This window comes from Symphodus melops (assembly GCF_947650265.1).
Source record: "Symphodus melops genome assembly, chromosome: 7".
Taxonomy (NCBI): Eukaryota; Metazoa; Chordata; class Actinopteri; order Labriformes; family Labridae; genus Symphodus; species Symphodus melops.
In genome coordinates this window covers 19,453,464-19,474,807 of record NC_136697.1, presented here as the reverse complement: position 1 = coordinate 19,474,807, position 21,344 = coordinate 19,453,464, and the positions used below count along the sequence as shown (strand labels likewise).

At 43.7% G+C, this 21,344-nt stretch overlaps 2 protein-coding genes across 7 annotated transcripts in view; one reads left to right on the top strand and one right to left on the bottom strand.

Moving 5' to 3' along the window:
- Positions 1-7,595: 7,595 nt before the first annotated feature.
- On the top strand, positions 7,596-9,797 carry LOC306826506 (guanylate kinase-like; the record flags this gene model as incomplete). The annotated part of the gene is made up of 6 exons (XM_079347858.1): positions 7,596-7,707; positions 7,889-7,930; positions 8,021-8,256; positions 8,644-8,728; positions 8,816-8,901; positions 9,381-9,797. The coding sequence occupies 6 exons, from the start codon at positions 7,596-7,598 to the stop codon at positions 9,417-9,419; spliced, it is 600 nt and encodes a 199-aa protein (XP_079203984.1). The 3' UTR covers positions 9,420-9,797.
- Positions 9,798-9,844: 47 nt separating this feature from the next.
- obscnb (obscurin, cytoskeletal calmodulin and titin-interacting RhoGEF b) overlaps positions 9,845-21,344 on the bottom strand; it is a 50,599-nt gene continuing 39,099 nt past the window's right edge. For all 6 annotated transcript variants that reach the window (XM_079347852.1, XM_079347853.1, XM_079347854.1 and 3 more), the window contains 26 exons: positions 21,230-21,311; positions 21,012-21,133; positions 20,708-20,905; positions 20,561-20,593; positions 20,368-20,466; positions 20,035-20,253; positions 19,839-19,872; positions 19,685-19,737; positions 19,497-19,595; positions 18,574-18,630; positions 17,575-17,714; positions 16,920-17,120; positions 16,710-16,786; positions 16,462-16,632; positions 16,156-16,315; positions 15,901-16,017; positions 15,584-15,748; positions 15,332-15,490; positions 15,026-15,203; positions 14,814-14,927; positions 14,481-14,648; positions 14,296-14,398; positions 14,038-14,167; positions 13,777-13,870; positions 13,587-13,629; positions 9,845-13,113 (listed from right to left, as the gene is read on the bottom strand). In XM_079347852.1, coding sequence (XP_079203978.1) covers positions 12,009-13,113; positions 13,587-13,629; positions 13,777-13,870; positions 14,038-14,167; positions 14,296-14,398; positions 14,481-14,648; positions 14,814-14,927; positions 15,026-15,203; positions 15,332-15,490; positions 15,584-15,748; positions 15,901-16,017; positions 16,156-16,315; positions 16,462-16,632; positions 16,710-16,786; positions 16,920-17,120; positions 17,575-17,714; positions 18,574-18,630; positions 19,497-19,595; positions 19,685-19,737; positions 19,839-19,872; positions 20,035-20,253; positions 20,368-20,466; positions 20,561-20,593; positions 20,708-20,905; positions 21,012-21,133; positions 21,230-21,311 — 4,121 coding nt within the window. In that variant the 3' untranslated portion in view covers positions 9,845-12,008. The remainder of the gene's footprint in view (positions 13,114-13,586; positions 13,630-13,776; positions 13,871-14,037; positions 14,168-14,295; positions 14,399-14,480; positions 14,649-14,813; positions 14,928-15,025; positions 15,204-15,331; positions 15,491-15,583; positions 15,749-15,900; positions 16,018-16,155; positions 16,316-16,461; positions 16,633-16,709; positions 16,787-16,919; positions 17,121-17,574; positions 17,715-18,573; positions 18,631-19,496; positions 19,596-19,684; positions 19,738-19,838; positions 19,873-20,034; positions 20,254-20,367; positions 20,467-20,560; positions 20,594-20,707; positions 20,906-21,011; positions 21,134-21,229; positions 21,312-21,344) is intronic.

Here is a 21,344-nt window from a genome sequence, read left to right as displayed (position 1 = left end):
TCAACAGGTAGACGTGACTTCTTAAACTACACTGACGCTCCTGTTAACCTTAAACTGCATCAGTGTGATAGGCAACAATTCTTGAAAGGTATAAAAGTAAAACCATTAAATAGTTGTACCTTAATATAGTACATAACCATTGCTGAACGATTCGCCACTAAACCTAATGTCTGAATCCGTTCATAGTCTCAGATCGAGGTTTTATGCTCTGCTAACAGTATGAAAAAAAATAAGAAGGAAAGTCACTTGAAATTTACGTCAAAATCACGAGGAGAGATTGTCGATCAGTACGACAGACTGCGTGTGTCATAAATCTGGCACTTCTTGGGGTTCATTTTGTCTACAGTGAGAAAGTTTAACCTACATTGCTTGCAAAAAAACCAAGTTCTCTGATGTGCAGCTTCAAAAAGGGAATGGTCTGTCAAATGTCGTAACTACACGTCAGGTTTGGATTCGTGTTATTCTTCTAAGCTGAAATGTCCCTATTTAAGACTAAGAGGGTTTGTGGTGCCGCATTTAAATATTTACCGTAGATACTATTTATTTTGACCTATCTGAATATTGACTGTGCTTAGTGTAAAGCTATACGTCTTTCATTTCCTGTCACACGGCTCTAGGTCGAGTACAAGTGGAGGATTTTAGTGCTGGTGCTGGATTGTTTGAGCTGCAAGACTTCGAGGCTTAGCATGTAACGTCATATTAGATCGTGTTGAACAATCAAACCTGTGCACAAAAAGAGATTTGACATTTGCTTGTTGATTGACTTCTGCTGTTGATTCGATTGAGTTTCCATTACGATTTAATCAGTGTAAAGGTTTTATGTTTTCAATTGGTATCTTTTTATATTGTCATGATCCCATCATGGCAGGTCCCTCCTTCCCCGTTGTGTTGTTTGTATTCCCTGTCTGTGATCCTCATGTTTCTTTCCCCTGTTAGTCTCTGTGTGTGGCTGTGGGCGTGGCTACCTGGGCGCTGGCTGCACCAGGTGTACCTAATCTCCTCATCAACCCTGGCTGTACTTAAACCTGGATTTCCTCTGCCTCGGCGCCAGATCGTTGCGTCTTACTAGTGTGGTAGTAGTGTTTTGTGGATCACAGCCTTTTTTTTTGTATTTTTATCTAGCTTGGTTAAGCTGGGTCACTAACTCCTCTAAGCTTCCCCACCAGTGTGATCGTCGTTGTTCTTGGATTCGTGTGTGTAACTTCACTACCTGCTCACTGCCCGCTGATACTTCTCAGGAGGAACTTCACCACGGGATTGGAAACTCATGCCACACTCGGATCGAGTGTTCACCTCACCGTTGGGATCACTGGATGCATCGCCCCCTCCCCCTCACTGTCACTTACTTGTTCATTAAATTTGACACTTGCTTGAACCTGGTTTGCGAGTTGTGATTTTGGGTCCGATCCAGTAGGAAATCGTAACAGAACAATCTGGCCAACATGGACCCAGCAAACTCGTAACAAGGTGTGGACTCGTTGAGACATGCGGTGTTGTCACAGGGAATACTGTTGGGTCATCACGACCAGACTCTGCATAATATCATGGAATCCCTCTCCACTCTATCAGTTAGCCTCTCCCGTATGGAAGGCCAACTCCTCATTTCTTCTCAGCCTGTGCTAGCTCCATTACCTGGCCCTGCTTCTCTCTCTGCGGCACCCGTGAGAAGTCATCAGCCTTGTGAACCTTATGTTCCTGCACCAGAACGCTATAATGGGGATTTAGGGGAATGTAAATCAATAATAAATAAATTTTTCAGTGTTCCTTGGTTTTTGGTCAGCAGCCACTCACTTATGGTAGCGATGCTACTAAGATAGCTTATTTGTTAGGTCTTCTTACGGGGCGGGCTAGAGCATGGGGAGCTGCGTTTTGGAACAGTCCTGCTAAATCCAATTCCACTTATGCTGAGTTTACCTCGGAAATTATCTCGGTTTTCGATCATCCTGTCACTAGTAGTGCTTCCAGTAACCGTTTGCTCAGTCTTAGACAAGGTCCCCAGAGCACTGCTGACTATTCGGAGGAGTTTCGTACTTTAGCAGCAGAGCTGGGGTGGGACGACAGGGCATTACAGAGCGTTTTCTTTAAAGGGTTGAATGAGTCTGTTAAAGATGGGTTAATTGGGAGGAAGGAGACCAAGGGCCTGCAGGAGCTCATAACTTTAGCCATAACTATAGACAACCGTTTACGGGATCGTCGCAGAGAGAAGGCAATATCTAACCCGACCAGGCCCAACATACCACCTGTTCAGTCAACCCAACCTCCGGAGGTACTCATGCAACTGGGCCAAAGCCGTCATTCACTGGAGGAGAGGAATCGAAGGTTTAGAGACTCTGCCTCTGCTGTGGCGAACAGGGGCACCAACTGGCTAACTGCACCCAGCGGTTAAACTGCAACAATCACCAGTCAGTCGGGGTTCTGGTGAGTCACACTGTGGTCCCTACTCTTCCCCGACAACGCATTAACCTCAAAGCTAGTATTTATATAAACGCCACCACAATTCATCATCAGGCTCTGATAGATTCTGGTGCTGACCTCATTGATTCCAAATTAGTTAGTTAAGTTCTAATAGCTACTGAACCTCTTCAGACTCCCCTGGTGGTTAATGCACTTAATGGTGATGTTCTAGCTTGCATAACTCATCAGACCTGTACCCTACCCCTGTTGTTAGCTGGTAATCACCATGAGGAGATCTCCTTCCACATTATGCCATCAGCTAATGCTCCCATTGTTCTCGGGTTGCCCTGGCTCCAACATCATAACCCAGTTATCGACTGGGCTGCTGGTAAGATTGTGAGTTGGAGTCCTTTCTGCATTGCTTCATGCCTTAAGTCAGCTCAGCCGTTGTATACTAGCTCAGTCTGTGCTGTACCACCAGAACCCCCTGATGTCACCTCTGGGCCTCCCGTTTACCATGACTTAGCTGAGGTATTCAGTAAACAAAGAGCTTCATCTCTGCCTCCACACCGTCCCTATGATTGTGGCATTGACCTGCTATCCAACGTTCAATTACCTACCAGCAGGTTATACAATCTCTCTGGCCCGGAACGTGAGTCAATGGAACAGTACATCAATGAGTCACTTAAATCTGGAATCATTCAACCATCATCATCTCCTCTAGGAGCAGGTTTCTTTTTTGTTTCTAAGAAAGACAAGACCCTGAGACCCTGCATTGATTTCCGAGGTTTAAATAACATCACTGTCAAGAACAAGTATCCCCTGCCTCTAATCAACTCTGCTTTTGAACCCCTGTCTGGCGCCACAGTCTTCACAAAGTAGGACCTACGCAATGCGTATCATTTGGTCCGGATCAAGGAGGGAGATGAATGGAAGACAGCATTCAACACACCTCTTGGGCATTTTGAATATCTAGTAATGCACTTTGGTCTAACCAACGCCCCTGCTGTCTTCCAGGCAATGGTTAATGATGTTCTCAGAGACTTCCTGAACAGGTCAGTGTTCGTCTACCTGGATGACATTCTTATTTTCTCCCGTAACCTGGAGGAACATATAACCCATGTCCACCAAGTCCTTCAAAGACAAATTGTTTGTTAAACCCGAGAAATGTGAATTTCACACGTCTTCAGTTTCGTTCCTCGGGTACATTGTTGAGAGTGGGCAGGTGAGGACAGATCCAGATAAGGTCAAGGCGGTGACAGAGTGGCCGACCCCTTCTTCCAGGAAACGGCTACAAAGATTCCTGGGGTTCGCCAATTTCTACCGACGGTTCGTGCGTAACTACAGTCAGGTAGTAGCTCCACTCACTCAACTCACCTCTCCATCTGTTCCTTTCCTCTGGTCTTGTGCGATGGAGAAGGCCTTATCAGAGTTAAAGAAGAGGTCTTCATCAGCCCCCATTCTGGTGCAGCCCGATCCCTCCCGACAGTTACATTGTGGAGGTGGACGCCTCGGATATTGGGGTAGGAGCGGTGCTCTCCCAACATTCAGCAGGTGACAATAAATTACACCCATGTGCCTTTTCCAGAAAATTGTCAGCTGCTGAGAGAAACTACGATGTGGGTAACCGTGAACTATTGGCAGTAAAACTGGCTCTGGAGGAATGGAGGCACTGGCTGGAGGGAGTTGAGACCCCATTTTTGGTATGGACTGACCACAAGAACCTAGCTTATATTCAAACAGCTAAGAGACTAAACTCCCGACAGGCTCGATGGGCTCTGTTCTTTGGTCGTTTTAATTTCTCCCTGACTTACTGTCCAGGTAGTAAAAATGTGAAGCCGGATACTCTTTCCAAGCAGTTCATCTACTTGGAAGACAAACCTGCCGTTCCTGACACCATCTTGCCGTCATCCTGCCTGGTGGCATCATTGACCTGGGCGATTGAGTCAGAGGTGAAAGAAGCACTTCAGACACACCCTGACCCTGGTGGAGGTCCACCTGGTCGTTTGTTTGTACCTGACTCTGTTTGTTCCCAGGTCCTTCAGTGGGGACACACTTTGACATTTGCATGTCACCCGGGGATTGCTCGAACCCTGTATGATGAGACACAGGGTTCGAGCGGATGAGCGTCGACATTTCTGGTGGCCCACCATAACCACAGACACCAGGGAATATGTGAAGGCTTGCACCGTCTGCGCCCGTGGAAAGGCCTCACATCGTCCTCCGGCTGGTCTCCTCCGTCCACTCCCAGTGCCCGGCCGTCCTTGGTCCCATATTGCTCTAGACTTTGTGACTGGTCTGTCGCCGTCGAGAGGTAACAATACCATATTAACGGTTGTGGATCGTGTTTCTAAAGCGGTTCATTTTGTGGCTCTTCCCAAGCTACCAACAGCCACAGAAACGGCTAGGCTCCTTGTGGACAACGTTTTCCGCCTCCATGGGATTCCCTCCGACATAGTCTCCGACCATGGTCCACAGTTTACCTCTCAAGTATGGAAGGAGTTTTGCCGGGCGCTGGGAGCAACTGTGAGTTTGTCTTCTGGTTATCATCCTCAAACTAATGGCCAAACTGAACGAGCCAACCAGGACCTTGAAGCAGCGCTACGATGTGTCTGCGCCCGCAATCTCTCCTCATGGTATTCTCAACTATCATGGGTGGAATACGCCCACAACTCCCTCCCCTGCGCTGCCACGGGTATGTCGCCCTTTGAGGCCTCATTAAGGTACTTACCTGCTCTCTTCCCTGCTCAGGAAACAGAGATTGCCATGCCTTCTGTCCAGGTTAACCTGCGCAGAGGCCGCAGAATTTGGAGAGAGACTCGGGCTGCTCTTCTTCGCAGCCGTGAGCTGAACTGCAGGATGGCGGATCGTCATCGGACTCCTGCTCCGGACTTTAGACCAGGTCAACAGGTTTGGCTTAACTCTAAAAACATTCCACTCTCTGTTCCATCCAAGAAACTGGCCCCTCATTTTATTGGTTCTTATGTCATAGAAAGAATCATCAATCCCTCTGCTGTTCGCCTTAAGTTTCCCAGTGCTCTCAAGATCCACCCCACCTTTCATGTGTCTCAGTTAAAATCAGTGGCCTCCAGCAGTTTATGCCCTCCAGCTGTCGCCCCACCACCCGCCCGACTCATTGATGGCCATCCGGCTTATACTGTAAAGAGAGTCATGGACGTTTGACGTCGGGGTCGTGGGTTTCAGTATCTGGTTGACTGGGAGGGGTATGGACCAGAGGAAAAGAGCTGGATCTCTCGGGCTCTGATTCTCGACACCTCATTGATCAGGGATTTCTATCATGCTCATCCTGACAAGCCTGGTGGACCACCTGGAGGCGCTCATTAAGGGGGGGGGGGGGGGGGGGGGGGGTACTGTCATGATCCCATCATGGCAGGTCCCTCCTTCCTCCTTCCTTCGTTGTGTTGTTTGTTTTCCCTGTCTGTGATCCTCATGTTTCTTTCCCCTGTTAGTCTCTGTGTGTGGCTGTAGGCATGGCTACCTGGGTGCTGGCTGCACCAGGTGTACCTAATCTCCTCATCAACCCTGGCTGTACTTAAACCTGGATTTCCTCTGCCTCAGCGCCAGATCGTTGCGTCTTACCAGTGTGGTAGTAGTGTTTCGTGGATCACTGCCTTTTTTTTGTATTTTTATCTAGCTTGGTTAAGCTGGGTCACTAACTCCTCTGTGCTTCCCCACCAGTGTGATCGTCGTTGTTCTTGGATTTGTGTGTGTAACTTCACTACCTGCTCACTGCCCGCTGATACTTCTCAGGAGGAACTTCACCACGGGATTGGAAACTCATGCCACACTCGGATCGAGTGTTCACCTCACCATTGGGATCACTGGATGCTTCGCCCCCTCCCCCTCACTGTCACTTACTAGTTCATTAAATTTGACACTTGCTTGAACCTGGTTTGCGAGTTGTGATTTTGGGTCCGATCCAGTAGGAGATCGTAACATATATATATATATATATATATATATATATATATATATATATAAAGCAATAACTGTAATAATTCTTAACCTATTGTTCAAATTGATACTGCAAAACAGCAGAAAGACTGGTGGCTGCAGAGCTCTTAAAAAAAACAACTTGTTCTTCTCCCCTGGCTCCTGGAAAAAAAAAAGATCTGCTAGTCCTTTAATTTGCCACTTTGACGTTTGTGTGAAGCGTTCAAGAGCCAACAGAGGGTGACTCTTGCCACTTGCACCTGTAAAGAAAACCCTGCTGCATGTGGTTCGCCCCGAGTCAAGACAACTCATAATGCTGTGATCTTATTCGTGGTTATAAACAGTCACTTAAAAAAAAAGATGGTTTCGGCTTCTTTTACATACTTGATACATCTCATCATGCCATATACATTTTTGGACTCATCTCTATCCTGTCGGACATTGACATAAATAACACCCATCGATACAGTGATTATTCTAGTTTCACTTTCAGTACCACTTTCCAAGAAGCTCAGTTGTTCCAGAAAATCAGCTGACTTCCTGTGAGCCAGCATTTTGTTTGTATGAAGACTGTCATTGCGATCTATCAGTCTACACATTTTAATTAGAGTACAATCTGCCGTATAAAAACTCGGCCCTGCCCTCTTTTGTTTCTCCTCCCTCCTGCATTAAGCAAACAAGCTACTCTCACTCACCCCCACTTGCATGTCCTTGTCTGCTCGAGCTCCGTGTGCACTGAGGAAACGGTAAGGAGAAATTATACAGTCATTTTTGGTTTAATAGTTTAATTTAATCCTTAGAAATAACTGGCAATGAAAAAAGAAAGATTGATTGGATTACATCACAGCGTAGAGACAGTTAAGATGTTGACAGAGCAGTTCAACAAAGATTCGCTCTGAAAGTTTATAAGCTTGTGAGTGTCAGACGGCTGCATATTAAATTTAAACATTGAATGTTAAAGGCGTGATGTCCCCTCAGACTGTTGATTTTATTTTTCTCCTGTCCCTTTCATCAAGCAGAGTAAGGGCTCTCCAATTAGTGTGTTCTTTTTTCCTTGAGTGTCACCATGGTAACCGCACAGCTCTGTTGATTGCCTCTCCTCTGAGAGGTTTTTTGCACTTGTGTAAACATGTTATAGCCGGCTGTAAATGTTGTGAAGGCTGGTTTCTTTGGGAAGCCGATGGGGCTCAGATGGAGTGGTTTCTCCTTCATTAAACTCTCCTCTCTGCTTTTCTTCGCCTTTAGCTATGGCTGGACCAAGGCCTGTGGTGCTGAACGGGCCATCCGGGGTGGGGAAGAGCACGCTGCTGAAGATGCTCATGCAAGAATATGACAGCGTGTTTGGCTTCAGCGTCTCCCGTGAGTGTCCCACTAAGTATTTCATGTTGATTTAGGCTTTGTTCTCTTCAATCAGGAGCTTTTTGTATTGGTCAGCACAATCAGATGAATCATTAGCTTTGTCTTCAGAAAATTACCTCTGTGAATATTTTTAATAAACAGATCAACCGTTTATGACACAAATGTCTTTTTAACTCCTCAGAAACGACAAGAAAGCCTCGTCCTGGAGAAGTGAATGGCAAAGGTACAACATTCGCCTCTTTTTCAACCCTTAATCAAATGTCTTAATCACAGTTGTGGTAATCCTCACGCTGATGTTTTTCTTGGGTTTCAGATTATCATTTTGTCACACGAGAGGTGATGGAGAAAGGGATTGAAAATGGAGACTTCATCGAGCACACAGTCTTTTCAGGGAACATGTACGGGACGAGTAAAGCAACTGTGCAAGACATCCAGGCCAAGAACCTCATCTGTATACTTGACATTGACATGCAGGGTGTGAGGAGCTTTAAGAGGACCGACCTCAATCCCATCTACATCTCCATCCAGCCGCCATCCATGGAGGTTCTGGTAAGCACATACACTGCATGACATCACGAAACCGAACAGCACTAAGTGTGTCACTGCCAGAGGAGTACCTGGATGCCGCCTCAACTTCTCTTTGTTCTACCTGCTGGTACAGGTTTTTTTGGTCGCCTGAAATATTTCTGAACGCCCTTGGGTGCAGAAGGTCGAGGTCATGCCCTTATGGGTGGAGGCTACATTCCTCCAAGTGGACAGCCCTAGTTCAAGTCTGACTTGGGTTACTCGTGTCATTCCCCACTCTCGCCCCAATTTCATACTCTATCCACTGTCTTATCCAACAAGATAAAATCCCCACAAATAAATCTGAATAAATGTATGCATATGTTTCCGCCCTCTGTTAAATCAGCCCTTTGTGGATCTTTGTCGTTTCAGGAAAACCGTTTAAGAGGCAGAAAAACCGAGTCAGAGGAGAGCCTCCAGAAGCGTTTACATGCAGCCAGAGAGGACATGGAGATCAGTAAGTATTTATTGTTTGTCTGCTTAGAATGTAATAAAACCAAGCTTGTAAAAAGATAAATCTGAACACTATTCTATCTCCTTCTAGGCAAAGAGGAAGGACTCTTTGACACAGTCATTGTTAATGATGGTTTGGAGGAAGCTCACGGGCAGTTAAAACAAGTTCTCCTTGAGGTGAGTTACTTGTGCAGCACTCGGAGCTCAACTTGAAAGGCTCGAAACCAAACGAATGCTACGAGTTGAGCATCGACAACGTTTGCAAAGAAGGATTCACAAGCTTTTCAGTTTTCGGATTCTAAATGAGCCATTTTGAAAGCTAAAACCAAATACTCGAGGGATGCGTTCAATTTTTTTAAGTGTTAGCATGCCAGGCTAATTCACTTGATAGCTACGTTAGTAACCCCGCATTACGTCTAAGGTATTCTTCAGGTTAGCTTAGTTTAGCTTATCATGAGCTAAAGTATTATGGATTACAAGTCAAACATTAAAAAGCCATCTCCCTTAACTGGCTCTTACTGCACGGTGGAGGCGTTCAAGCCAGAGACGGTGTTGAACCGGTGCACACTGCTCGCTCTTTGTAATACGCTGTTGTAGATTTGTCTGTTTTTCAAATATTACCTATGTATTCATACTTTTTTTCCATTTTTTTCTAGGAAATAAATATGGTCAAGCACATCAACATGTCTTCGTAGGATACCGCAGTATCCTTGCTCCTTTTTAAATCCAGTCCAACCACTCCTCTCAAAATCACAGACCTCCTCTCAAGTCGTGAACATTCCCTCAGCTGGTCTGTGAAGACGTCCCTTAACAAAGAAACTCATAGAGATGTAGATTTGACATGGCGTTCAGGTGGAGTTATTACCAAATTATATGTAGGAATGTGAAGTGGATTTTTTTTTTTATTATTATTATTAATGGGTAACAAGTATTTCCATGTTTTTGTTTTTATTAGTATGACAAAAACATACTCTAACAATACTTGCTGATACAGTGAGGCTTTGTTTTTAAGTGCGTTTGAGGGCGGAGTTAACTGAGAAACAGCACAAGCGGAGAAATAAAACTCATTCCATTATGTGGGCAAACCAGTCTATCAAGGGTGTGAAGTTGTGTGAAGTCCAGTTCTACAACTGATTTCTAAAACTATGGCGGCTTTTTACTTTCATGAGGTTCATTGACAATAACTTTACTGATTCAATAAACTATTCCAGGGTATCTTCTTCCAGGTTGTTGTAAATGATCAATGTTTTTTGCTGGCTAACTCAATGTAAGTGTTTAAAGTTGTGCTTCAGCAGGATTTAATCCCAGGATAGATGTGGAAACAGTTGCTTCAAACAAACCAAGGATACAGCATGTCACGAGGAACACCGCTCTAAAATAACAAATGTAATGTTTACTTTGAAGTTGTACATTTTTTTTTATTGTCACTCTATCATGTTGTTGCTTCACTTGTACAGCAAAATGACCTTAATTTAACTTTGAAGAAAAAACTAAATGTTCACTTTTTATTTAGAATGAAACACACTAAAAGTCTGTTTCTCAGTCATCCAGGTCATGGTCATGTGGAAGCGGGATCTGATTTTTGGATCGAGCTGCAAAGTCCTTTTTAAAATGGGGGAAAAAAAGTTAGTCACTGTGATTTGATACGTTTATCTATTGACGACATTCTCTCAAACAGAGTGAAAACATACTTCAGCATTTTTAAACACTTTTTTAGTGCTGGTCCTTTGCAGAAATGTTTCTGTTATTATTTAAATTGTGGACTTAAATACATTTACACTCTGTAAAGATTATTTCATAGACAGTTAGATGCATGCAGTCATCTGATTTGATTTACCATGTACCATTTAACCGACCCTTGCTTAATGTGAGTGTTGTGAAAAGATGTCATTGTGTATGCCTTTCATCCATAAAACCTCCAACAGTACCACAGTCTGCTAAAGGTGAAATACATTTGTTACAATCCAGTAGTGGAAGAAGACTGTGCTGTGTGTTGTTCTATAAATAAGAACTGGTGAAAGAAACTGGCTTCACTCATTTGTTTTTTTTGCCGTACATTTATTTGATTCAGATTTAACACATTACTTTTCACATTTCCAAAAACTTCACATGTACAGTACAAGCAGTTACAACGTGTTAGTGCTTACATCTTCATACTTGATATGATTCTTGTAAAACAACACAAACTCCAACAAAGGGCAATCATTGAGAAGTTTCTTATTCGACTGCATTGAGAAGTTAGAACATTCTGTCAGTCGCACAAATATTTATTTACGGTTAAATAGGATATAAATCTGCTTCGGAGCAAACATGCAAGCACTCGTCTAAACGTCTATCACTTACACATAAATCTGTCAGTATGTGCGATTCTGTAAATTCACTGCATAAGGAGAAAGACAAAATGTTAAGGCGGGAAAACATTCAGTTCACAATCGATGGAGGATATTTTCTTTTACAACAAATCATGTTAAATTCACCCACCTAAAGCCATCGGATGTGAAACTGGTTTTCATTTCCACTACTCAATGATTTGCTTGTAGAAATAAAAAAAATAAAAATCATAAGCTACTCAACAAAACAAATCTTTCATAAGCAGCCGACTGAGACCAGAAGTAGATTCTGATTGTGTGAAAGGTGATCTAATTCCACCGCACATCTTGATTAATCTTCCATCAGTCCAAACACCACAGCGGTCAACAAAGATCTGCTGTAAATGTGTCATTATCAGTGCTGAACACTTGATTTAACTTTCAACAGGTAGACGTGACTTCTTTAACTACACTGACGCTCCTGTTAACCTTAAACTGCATCAGTGTGATAGGCAACAATTCTTGAAAGGTATAAAAGTCAAACCATTAAATAGTTGTACCTTAATATAGTACATAACCATTGCTGAACGATTCGCCACTAAACCTAATGTCTGAATCCGTTCATAGTCTCAGATCGAGGTTTTATGCTCTGCTAACAGTATGAAAAAAAATAAAGGAAAGTCTCTTGAAATTTACGTCAAAATCACGAGGAGAGATTGTCGATCAGTACGACAGACTGCGTGTGTCATAAATCTGGCACTTCTTGGGGTTCATTTTGTCTACAGTGAGAAAGTTTAACCTACATTGCTTGCAAAAAAACCAAGTTCTCTGATGTGCAGCTTCAAAAAGGGAATGGTCTGTCAAATGTCGTAACTACACGTCAGGTTTGGATATGTGTTATTCTTCTAAGCTGAAATGTCCCTATTTAAGACTAAGAGGGTTTGTGGTGCCGCATTTAAATATTTACCGTAGATACTATTTATTTTGACCTATCTGAATATTGACTGATTTTCCCACCGAGGTGTAGCCATAGGTCTGAGTCGACACTTTGGTTTTAAAGCTTTGCTTCCCTCCCTCGACTCTCTGCACCTCTGAGCAATATGAAGGCTTCACCTCCAGCTTGGCGTGGCTCACCTGGATGGGGACATGCCGTTCCACGCTGGACTGGACTCCGCTGGCTTGCGGGGCTGCAGATGAGAACAGGCTGCCGGAGAGTTGCTCCCTGAAACGGCCAAAGAAGCCGCTCCTCTGCCTCTGGACTGCGACGGGCCTCCCGACATTGAGGAGCACGGGCTGCCCCACCGTGGAGCCGCCGATCTCCCTCTGCAGCACGGAGATCTCGCAGGGCTTTTCAGCCGGAGGGCGGTGGGTGCTGGAGGAGCCATAGGTCTCCCCTTCCTCTGGAACATAATCCTCCAAGTCCTCAAGGGTGAGGACGCGTCCTCCTTGTGTCAGGATCGTGGGCTCCTGCTTCCCAGGTGAGCGCTGATTATCGTCGTCTTCGTCTGGAACAAAGATGACAGTCTCTTGATCGTCCTGGTCTTCGCTGTCGTCTCCAGCAGCAGCAGCGAGGACTGAGGAGAGCTCATGTGGCTCTTCGGGGACAGGGTCAGAGGTCACATGACCGTCCTCGTCTTCCCAGGAGAGCTGGTGGCTGCCGACGTCTCCCTGCAGCTGGGCCTGCGCCTGCTCTACCAGCTTGTTGTTTGAGTTATTGGCGTTCGGGTTTTCAGGGTGATACCTTCTTGGTCGGGACAGAGTGGCCGAACGATCAGACCCTGCAGGTGAGATGTTTCTCCTCCTCGACAGCCTCGGGGACTTATTGACTTTATATTCAATGACCTCCTCGACCTCCACCCACCGGGGCTTGCTCTCTACGACTCTGGCTTCAGCACCCTGTGCTTCAGTCACATAGACGGTCGGGATGGTGGTCTTTCTCGCGGTGGGCATCCTCCTCTGCCTGGATGTAGGGGGCTCTGGGGTGGATGTCTCGGAGCGATGGGCACCGGCGAGAGTCAAGCCAGGGGACCTGTGCCTCCTCATCCGCGGGTTCTTCACCACAGTGGTTATCGTCTCCTCGCTGAAGGCAAAGAAAAAGGGAAAGTTAAAAAGCGAAAAGACAAGCGCACTCTGTCTGTCGCTGCAGGACTAAAGTGTAGGAAATATGAAGCCTGTGAGAGGAGCTGTAGTGATAAAGTCAGTGCTTAAAAGAAGACAGCACCCTGGTGAAGACAGCCCATCCTTTTTCATCAACCCTGTGATAGAATCCTCTGCACTTGGGCTTTAAATACTACACAGCAGGGCATGCGCGGGGCCCCACAAAGGAAACAAACACACATGCACACAGATGATCAAAGGACATCGCAGCAAAGGGCCTTCCTATTAATTGATCTTTCGATAAGCAGGATCATTCAACCAACCAATCAATCTTTATTTGTAATGAACGTTATCTCAAGGGCGGGACGTTTTATTCACACAAGAGTTAATGATGACATCGTCGCCTGCTGTTCAACAAGGCAACAGTGGTGCTTTTTAGCTGGAGGACACACTTACATGATGATGGTTTTCTTTGGTATTCTTGTCTCCTGCTCAGTAACTGTACAGGGAGGGGAAGAAACAAACACAGTCGGAGGATGAACGTTTAACCCTTTCTTTAGGGACCATGTTATTAAGATCCTGATGGGTTTTTTTTTTAATAGAATCCAAAGTTTCTGTTTTCTAAAGAGGACATCATTGTTCCTACCTTCTATGGTGATGGCCTGCTCACCAGTACGAGCCACAGCAGAGGGGAGAACTAAGTCAGCTGCACACTTAGCACTTCCCAGGCGGTTGGACAACTGGAAAAAGAAGGCAGGATTTTCTTTTTTTTTTTTTTTGGGATGTAAAGATGATTTATTGTTGCAATGTGATGAAAATCAAGTTACCCACCCTCTGAATATTAATGTAAATGACCCTCAATGAAGTTTTAGATTAAAGTGGTATTTATTTTTGAAAGTCGACCAACCTCACACTCGTAGTGTCCCAGGTCTCTTTCTGTCAGGTTTTTTATCACTAAGACCAGAACCCCACTTCGGAGTTCGCTGTAGGTCTGATACTTTTCCTGGTCAGTCAGCAGCCTGCTGTCCTTGAACCATCTGGAACAGTGTTTGTAGAAGCAGAGAAGAGAAGACGAAATAAACGACAGAGCAGTGGACGTTTGAAAAGGAATTCCTGAACTGAAGTGAAATATTTTCTAAATGTATCGACGTGTCCCCCTACAAACCTAATCTTGGGGCTGGGGGCGCTCTGTATGACGCAGGTAAACTGAGCGTCTTCTCCAGCAACAAATATAGCATTCCTCATTTTATTCACAAAACGAGGAGGCACTGGGAAAAAAGAAAAAGAAGTCAATACATTCAATCCCGCTTGGATACTGGAGGGGTTTATTTTTTTGAAGTGTCTGCTTACCCTGAACCGTGATCTTTCCGAGCGTGCTCGCGTTGCCGGCTGAGCTTGAGGCAAAGCACATGTACTGACCAGAATCCTCTGCTGTCATGTTATCCAGGATCAGTGTGCAGGAACCATCAGGGTCCTCGATGATAATGTGATGAGGATCTGCTTCCACAGCGCGTCCGTCTGCATCCAACGAGTAAAACAATGTACTGATGAAACACAATCAGCATTTGATTCTGTTCGTATAAAGAGGTTAGGCTTTCCTAAGAGCATGTATCAACACTTTTAAATGACTGAAAATACGATTCATGAGCACATGATTTTAAAAACATGGATCCAGTGGCGTACCCTTGTACCACGTGATTGTCGGTTTGGGTACTCCAGTGGCTTTGCAGGCCAGCTTTACAGTCTGTCCTAGCTCTGCTGTGCAGTTTGCCAGGATTTCATCAAAGTCAGGAGGACCTGTAAAGGAGGTTCATCACAAAACGTTTGTAAGTAAGACACAATCTAACTGATAGAAGAGAGCATAAGATGCAGGGAAAGAAGAGTGTTCCCCTCACTCCATGCAGGCATGCTGTATCGCTGCTGCAGCTCTCTTAAGTCCCTCAGCCATGAGTTCTTGATGGTAACAGTCCGGGCCTGCAGGGTGTATTTCCTCACAGAGTCCTCACGTTCATGCCAGATCTCAAAGGCTCGGTCGTCACCTTCCACCGTCTCATTGACATCAATGTTATTTAACTGCGACAGGATGAGGAATACAAAAAAAAAAAAAAAAAAAAACACAGTTTAAGCTGCGGCTCTGAGGAGACGACAGACGAACGCTTTATTGTGAAACAAAAAGGGAGGAGCCACATTAAAGGTCTCACCTTCATCATGTTCTTAAAGACATACGCTTGTGTGTCAGTGTTGCTGTCTCTCTTTGGTTTGCAGATGATGCAGTAGTTCTTGAACAGGAATAGGTGGCGGTGGTGACCTCTAGAGGATGACCTGATTCCTGGAGCCCCTTCCCACACCTGGAAGGGTCCCTGGTTTCCAAAGGTAAAAACGCATCAACACACGTCATCAAACAAACACAACAATGCTGCAGTAACAGAGAGGGCCACAGTAACTCGAGGTACCTGTCTAATCGGCTCCCCCAACGCGTCCAGCGTGGCAGGGTAGTTTTCGATCATGGTCACGTGGTGTGTGTTCTCGGAGCGCTGAGGGAGTGCAGACACCATGGCATATGCTTCTTCCAGTAGGCAGCAGTTCTGGCCATTTTTTGCCTTGTTTCGAATGAGCTCCTGCAAATGTCAGAGAAAACGTTTCAGTTAGAGCTGCAGCAACAGTGATGCGGGTCCGAATCCTTCCCATGCAACACGTGTGTTTCCTGTCAGTTATGCAAAGGACTGAACCTGAAAAGCTAAAGCATATTGTTGTGTCGAAAGCTGTCAACCTTGAGGATGGCCTTGTACTTCTGAATCCTCTCCAGTGGCTGTTGAAGGCCGGCGTTGATGCTGCGTACAGGGGGATCTGCAGGGTCCGCATTGGCTTGGACTTTATCAGTGTACTCCTACAATGGAATGAAGGTTGTTATATTGAATTAATTGTCGTGGTGCAGGGTCACAAAACAGCTTAAAGTAGGCTTGAAAAATTAATTAGTGGCAAACCCCAGGAAACCAGAGGTCAGAGGTTACAGCGGTGGTGTTACCTTGAAGAAGCGGTGGACAGTTCTATCACTGACAGAAGATTCAGCCAGACTATGGCCAACAAGATACTGGAGGTACTTCTCAAAGCCCTCCTTGTTCTTTAGGAAGCACATGGCCACGTCATCGTCAGTGTCACAGTCGGTTAACTTTGGAAGGAATGTCCTTAAAAATGATCATTGTTGAGATATTAATGCACTGAAAATCTCACATTGAGCGTGACTGGTCTTTATCACGTTTAACAGAAAGGAGTTGATGTGGAACACTGAGACTCTTCCTCTTTTAAATATCTGATGAAAAGAAGAACTCACTTGCTATGGAAGGACTTGATATCATCGATGTTCCTGAATATGGTGTCCTTCTGGCTGCTAACATCCGGAGGAGCATCAGGGCTCTCTGCATGCTTCAGGTGATGCGAGGTGAAGAAGTCTACCTCTTTCACAAACTCTGACTCCCCATTTATCAGGTCTTGGATCAGTTGGCTAGGAGTGTAAAATCATAGTTGGTTATGACATGCCCTGGAGATCTCATAATGCTAAGTGAGTTTAGGTCCACTTACAATAACTTCCTCTTGTATTCTCCCTCAGTAACCTCCTCTACACTCGTCTCTGGAAGGTCACTTGTATCAGCTGAGAGCTGGAAAAAAAAAACACATTTTGACAATATCTTATTAACCGTTTCAAGGCCTCAGAATTTGTTTTTGACTTTATAAACGTGATTAAAATACTCCATGTTGTGTTACGTTTGCGATTTTGGCTTTAAGACTTACTTTGAGCTTCTTGTCCAGGTAGGCAGGTGAGACCCAGCCTTGGCGGGATGGTGTAGTTTTGGTAGGTTTGGTCCGGACTAACCATTTGAGCGGATGAGCTGAGTCCAGAACCTCGACATACTGTCCCTCCTTTAGAGAAATGGATTCTTTGCTTGCTATGGTGGGGTTGTAGTCTGCTGTCGCCACATAGATGTCAAACATCTGTAAAAGTACAAACTGAATGTTAATGACAGCACACATGAACATAATGTGGTGATCACATCATAAAGTGTAATGTACAGCTGCTTACTCATGCACAATTGTTGGCAACCTAGAAAGGACTTTTTTTTTTCTTTTTGTGAAAATGTCACGTTATTGCCTGAGATTAAAATTGCATCATCGCTGTATATCTCATTTGAAGTCCAACATTTTAACCAATTATATTTTAAGAGTACTGAACATGTTTTATTTTTAGAAGTTTAAATTTAACTACACGTCTGAACTTACTTTTACGTTGCTTTTTGGACAGTAGTAGTTCATGTTGTGGTGTAACATAAAGGTACAGATAAGACAGCCTGTGGCTTTTTATTGACTTCCTCCGTCAACTTTTTTTGTCAGTCAGCGTATCATTCAGACTTTATTATCATAAATCCAACATCAAATTTCTACATCTCACCTCTCCCCGTGCATCTCCTTCATCAGACTCAGAGGATGAGTCAGCGATGAGGGAGGGAGGACGAGAGCGACCGTGATGAGGTGAAGCAGTTGGGGTCTTGGTCTCATCATCACTGTCAGCGCCTGGTACACGTAAGGAAGCTGAGATAGCGAGGATGCAAAGAGGTGAGGTCAATACTCGAGTATGTACCCTTAAAATCATCGTTTTGGTTGGTTACTTAATGTTATGTCCTATAAAAAGCTTTGTGTTACAGCACATGACAGTTGTGTTTTTTATTTGATACATTTGACATTTAACAACATGTCATTCGATATAATGGTTAATAGTAGGCCTAACCACTTCACGCAGCTTGCCAGAGCTCGGCTGAGGACCATGACCAGTCAGCCCACAGTGACATTTCAAGTAAAAACAGACTCTCTGCTGCCATCTAATGGTGCTTTATTAACATGAGTTAAGATCCTTTAAACATCAAAATTATAAACAATGTGTTTCATTGAAGATTCAAGTTGATTAGAGCCCCACTATTTTAGGATGTAAAGAAAATAAACACAAACCAAAACATAGAAAAGAAGCTTTTATGAAAGCAGGGTCAGTCTGTTATAACATGCAAAAAAAAAAAAAAAAAGCTACATGACAGATTACATTTTTTATCTGAGCTCTTCTCTTACATGTATGTGAACATGTAGAACAGCTACTGGTTTGTGAGACTCCACAGTCATTTCAAAAACATTCAAATCGATGTTAAAAAAGGCCGGACTGTCAGTGCATTAGGAGTTATAAAGAAGCATAGGCAGCATGCAAAGGGGAGAATTACTTTTGTGTTATTAAAAAACAACAACAAGTGTTTTATTTGCACCTTAAGATATAATAATAATAATAATAATAATAATAGTCCTGTCTAGAAATGTATCTCAGAGCTATCTGCTTAGTCATTAAACCCAACAAAAAAATATCAAGATGGAGAAATGTAGCTTAAATCGAGGCACTGAGGATACATACTGGTAGTTTTGGGCCAAGATTTCATCCACTGGAGCACTTCATGATTCTGTAAGCTGTCTGAATAACAAATTCATGATTGGATGAGTTTTATTTGTCGGGTTGTTTGACTGATGGATGTATGGGTATGGGTAATGATTTCTCTAAGTAGAGATGAGAGGTTTATATATGGTCTTAAACTGATGATTGAAAAAACACATGCTTAAAAATCGAGCACTGAAAGAGCACTATGTGGACACACGTTTGACAAGGTTGGTGTCAGTCTCAGAACTAAAGACAAGTGAATTACAATTCAAGAGTTTAACAATCAACATTTAACTATGTTTACAATTCTTGAATCATCAGAAGAAATTCACTGAATTCCGCCAAACCATACAGACATGTTACAAAACTCTTAAGAATAGCAATGTGGATACCACAATGTGGGGATTGTTTACTTTATGCATTTTTATCAGCTTGTCTTGTATTTATTGCAGCTCTCATTCCTTTATATGCAGTAATATCTGTGAATGGATATTGGCATATAAATACAAGATCCGTAGGTGTAGGACAGAACCTTGGTATCGTTAGCTGATGTATTTGTCTTTGTGTTCAGCTCTGGTTGCATGCACTAGACACTAAATCAAAACAATGAAAACAATATATCAACAAAAACATATCTTTGACAACTATTTACATGAGCATGCAGACAAAAGCCTGAAAGCAGCAGCAGTTACCGTCATTGCTTTATTTTGGTTTCAACTTAACTCAAACGAGTCTGGTTATATAAAGTGAGGCTTAGTTCAGTTTTTCGAACCACTTGAAAAAGTCGGTTTGAGGTTCTTTACACTGGAGCTTATTGGTGAATAATACTGCTTCTTTCACATTCAAATCAAAGAATTGAATAGATTCCTGCGTGGACAGAGTTCTCCAGAGAATAGCTTTACCTTGGGAAATCTTCGCTGATACCATCTCAGTGATCTGGGAGGTGAGTTTCATGAGGAATTCCTCTGAACCTACTTCACCGAGGAAGGGCATTTTACCCTCTTAAAGCACACACAGAAGAAAGAAACAGAAATCATGTTTTATTTTTGTACAACAAATAATTTATGTCAGATATACGATGAAGACTCACCTTTTCCTCTGCTCGCCTCGTCCTCTGGAGGACTAATTGTTATCCCAAGAATCCTGGAGAGAATGAGATATGAAGTATTTCATATAAATAAAGTACAGTCATTGTCAAATGTATGTTCATGTAAATCTAGATCTCAAATTGTGTTGAAACTTACTCCGAGGGTTTGGTCTCTTTCTTTTGTTGTTGTGCTAGGGGAAGAGGGGGGGAGATAGATACATGTAATTAAAAGCGAGCCCATGAAAAACAAAGCAATTAGAGCTCTACTGTAACTTGTGTCTCCTAGTTTAAGAATAGACTTCATGTTAACATGATGTTTGTATAGAGTCTGGAGATGAATTTGGTTTCCTTACTGTCCTCAACCTCGAGCTGGGCAGTGAAGATTGACTGTCCCGCCCTGTTAGTGGCGATACACGTGTAGGCACCAGTGTATTCTGTGCCCACATCCATCAGGATGAGGCTGTGCTGGCGCCCTGAGCTTGCTATCTTGTATCCCTTCGTCTCAGGTTTGATCCACAGAACATCTTCCATCGATTCCTCCTTTAGCCAGGAGACCGTAGGAGTGGGAGACCCTGAAACACGTAAAGAAGAGTATCGTAAATTTACAATACAAAACGATACTCAGATTACAGTAGGTGTATAAAGGCAGTTAATAAAGTAACACTAAAAAAAAAAAAAAACCTCACCTTCTACTTTGACAGAGAGAGTGATGCTAGCCCCTTGTTTCACCTTCCTGTTGCTGAACCTTTCGATGAAGCGGGGTGGCACCAAAGGCACCTTGGGGTCTGTGAAGATATGACGTAACCCCACAGTGACTTTTACTATTTCTACTGAAGTGCTTGTACCTCTACTAATTCTGTAAAACAATCGTCAAATTACCTATTTTATCTTGAGGCATGATCTCTCCAGGACCTGATGAAAAAAAGTCCGAAGTTAATTCATCTGTAAATATCTGAAGTACAATTTAAAAAACCTTATCTATTGATGTTTTGGTGTCGACACATATTGAGGCATTCGCATACATACGCAGAACTATGAGCCGGGCAGAGGAGTAAGCTGAACCAGCTGCATTGCTGATGTAAGCAGAATACTCCCCCATATCCTCTTTCTTCACCTCCAGGATCTCTACACCGTGAACATCTCTCTCCGCCAGCAACATAATCCTTTTTGAAGGTCGCAGGGGGTGGCTATCTTTGAACCAGTATACTCTGGGTTTGGGGAAGCCTGGAAAGGAAAGATGTTTAAAAACTCAACTCATTTTATCTGTCACAATCTGCTCTGTTTAACTGCCACTAATGACTAAACCATTGATTCTGTGTGATAAACTTACCCTTTACTTTTAGCTGCATCTTAGCAATAGGTGAACCAGGACACACATGAACGTCATGAAGCTCGTCCACAATTTGAGGGAGCTGATCGTCTTCGGCGACGGACTCAAATGTCTCGGTTTCCCTGTGTGAGGAGTGTGAACAGTAGGCATGAGGAAATCGGTATGAGTGTCTGATAACTTTTTCTAAGCAGCATAAAACATAGGTATTGTAAATTCACCTGGACATGTAGCCCTTGGCACTGACATAGGAAGATGTCTCTGTGGCATCAGCAGCAGTGTCATAATCAGAGCTGCAAGACACTGATGGAGGAGATTGATGGACAGAGTTATGGG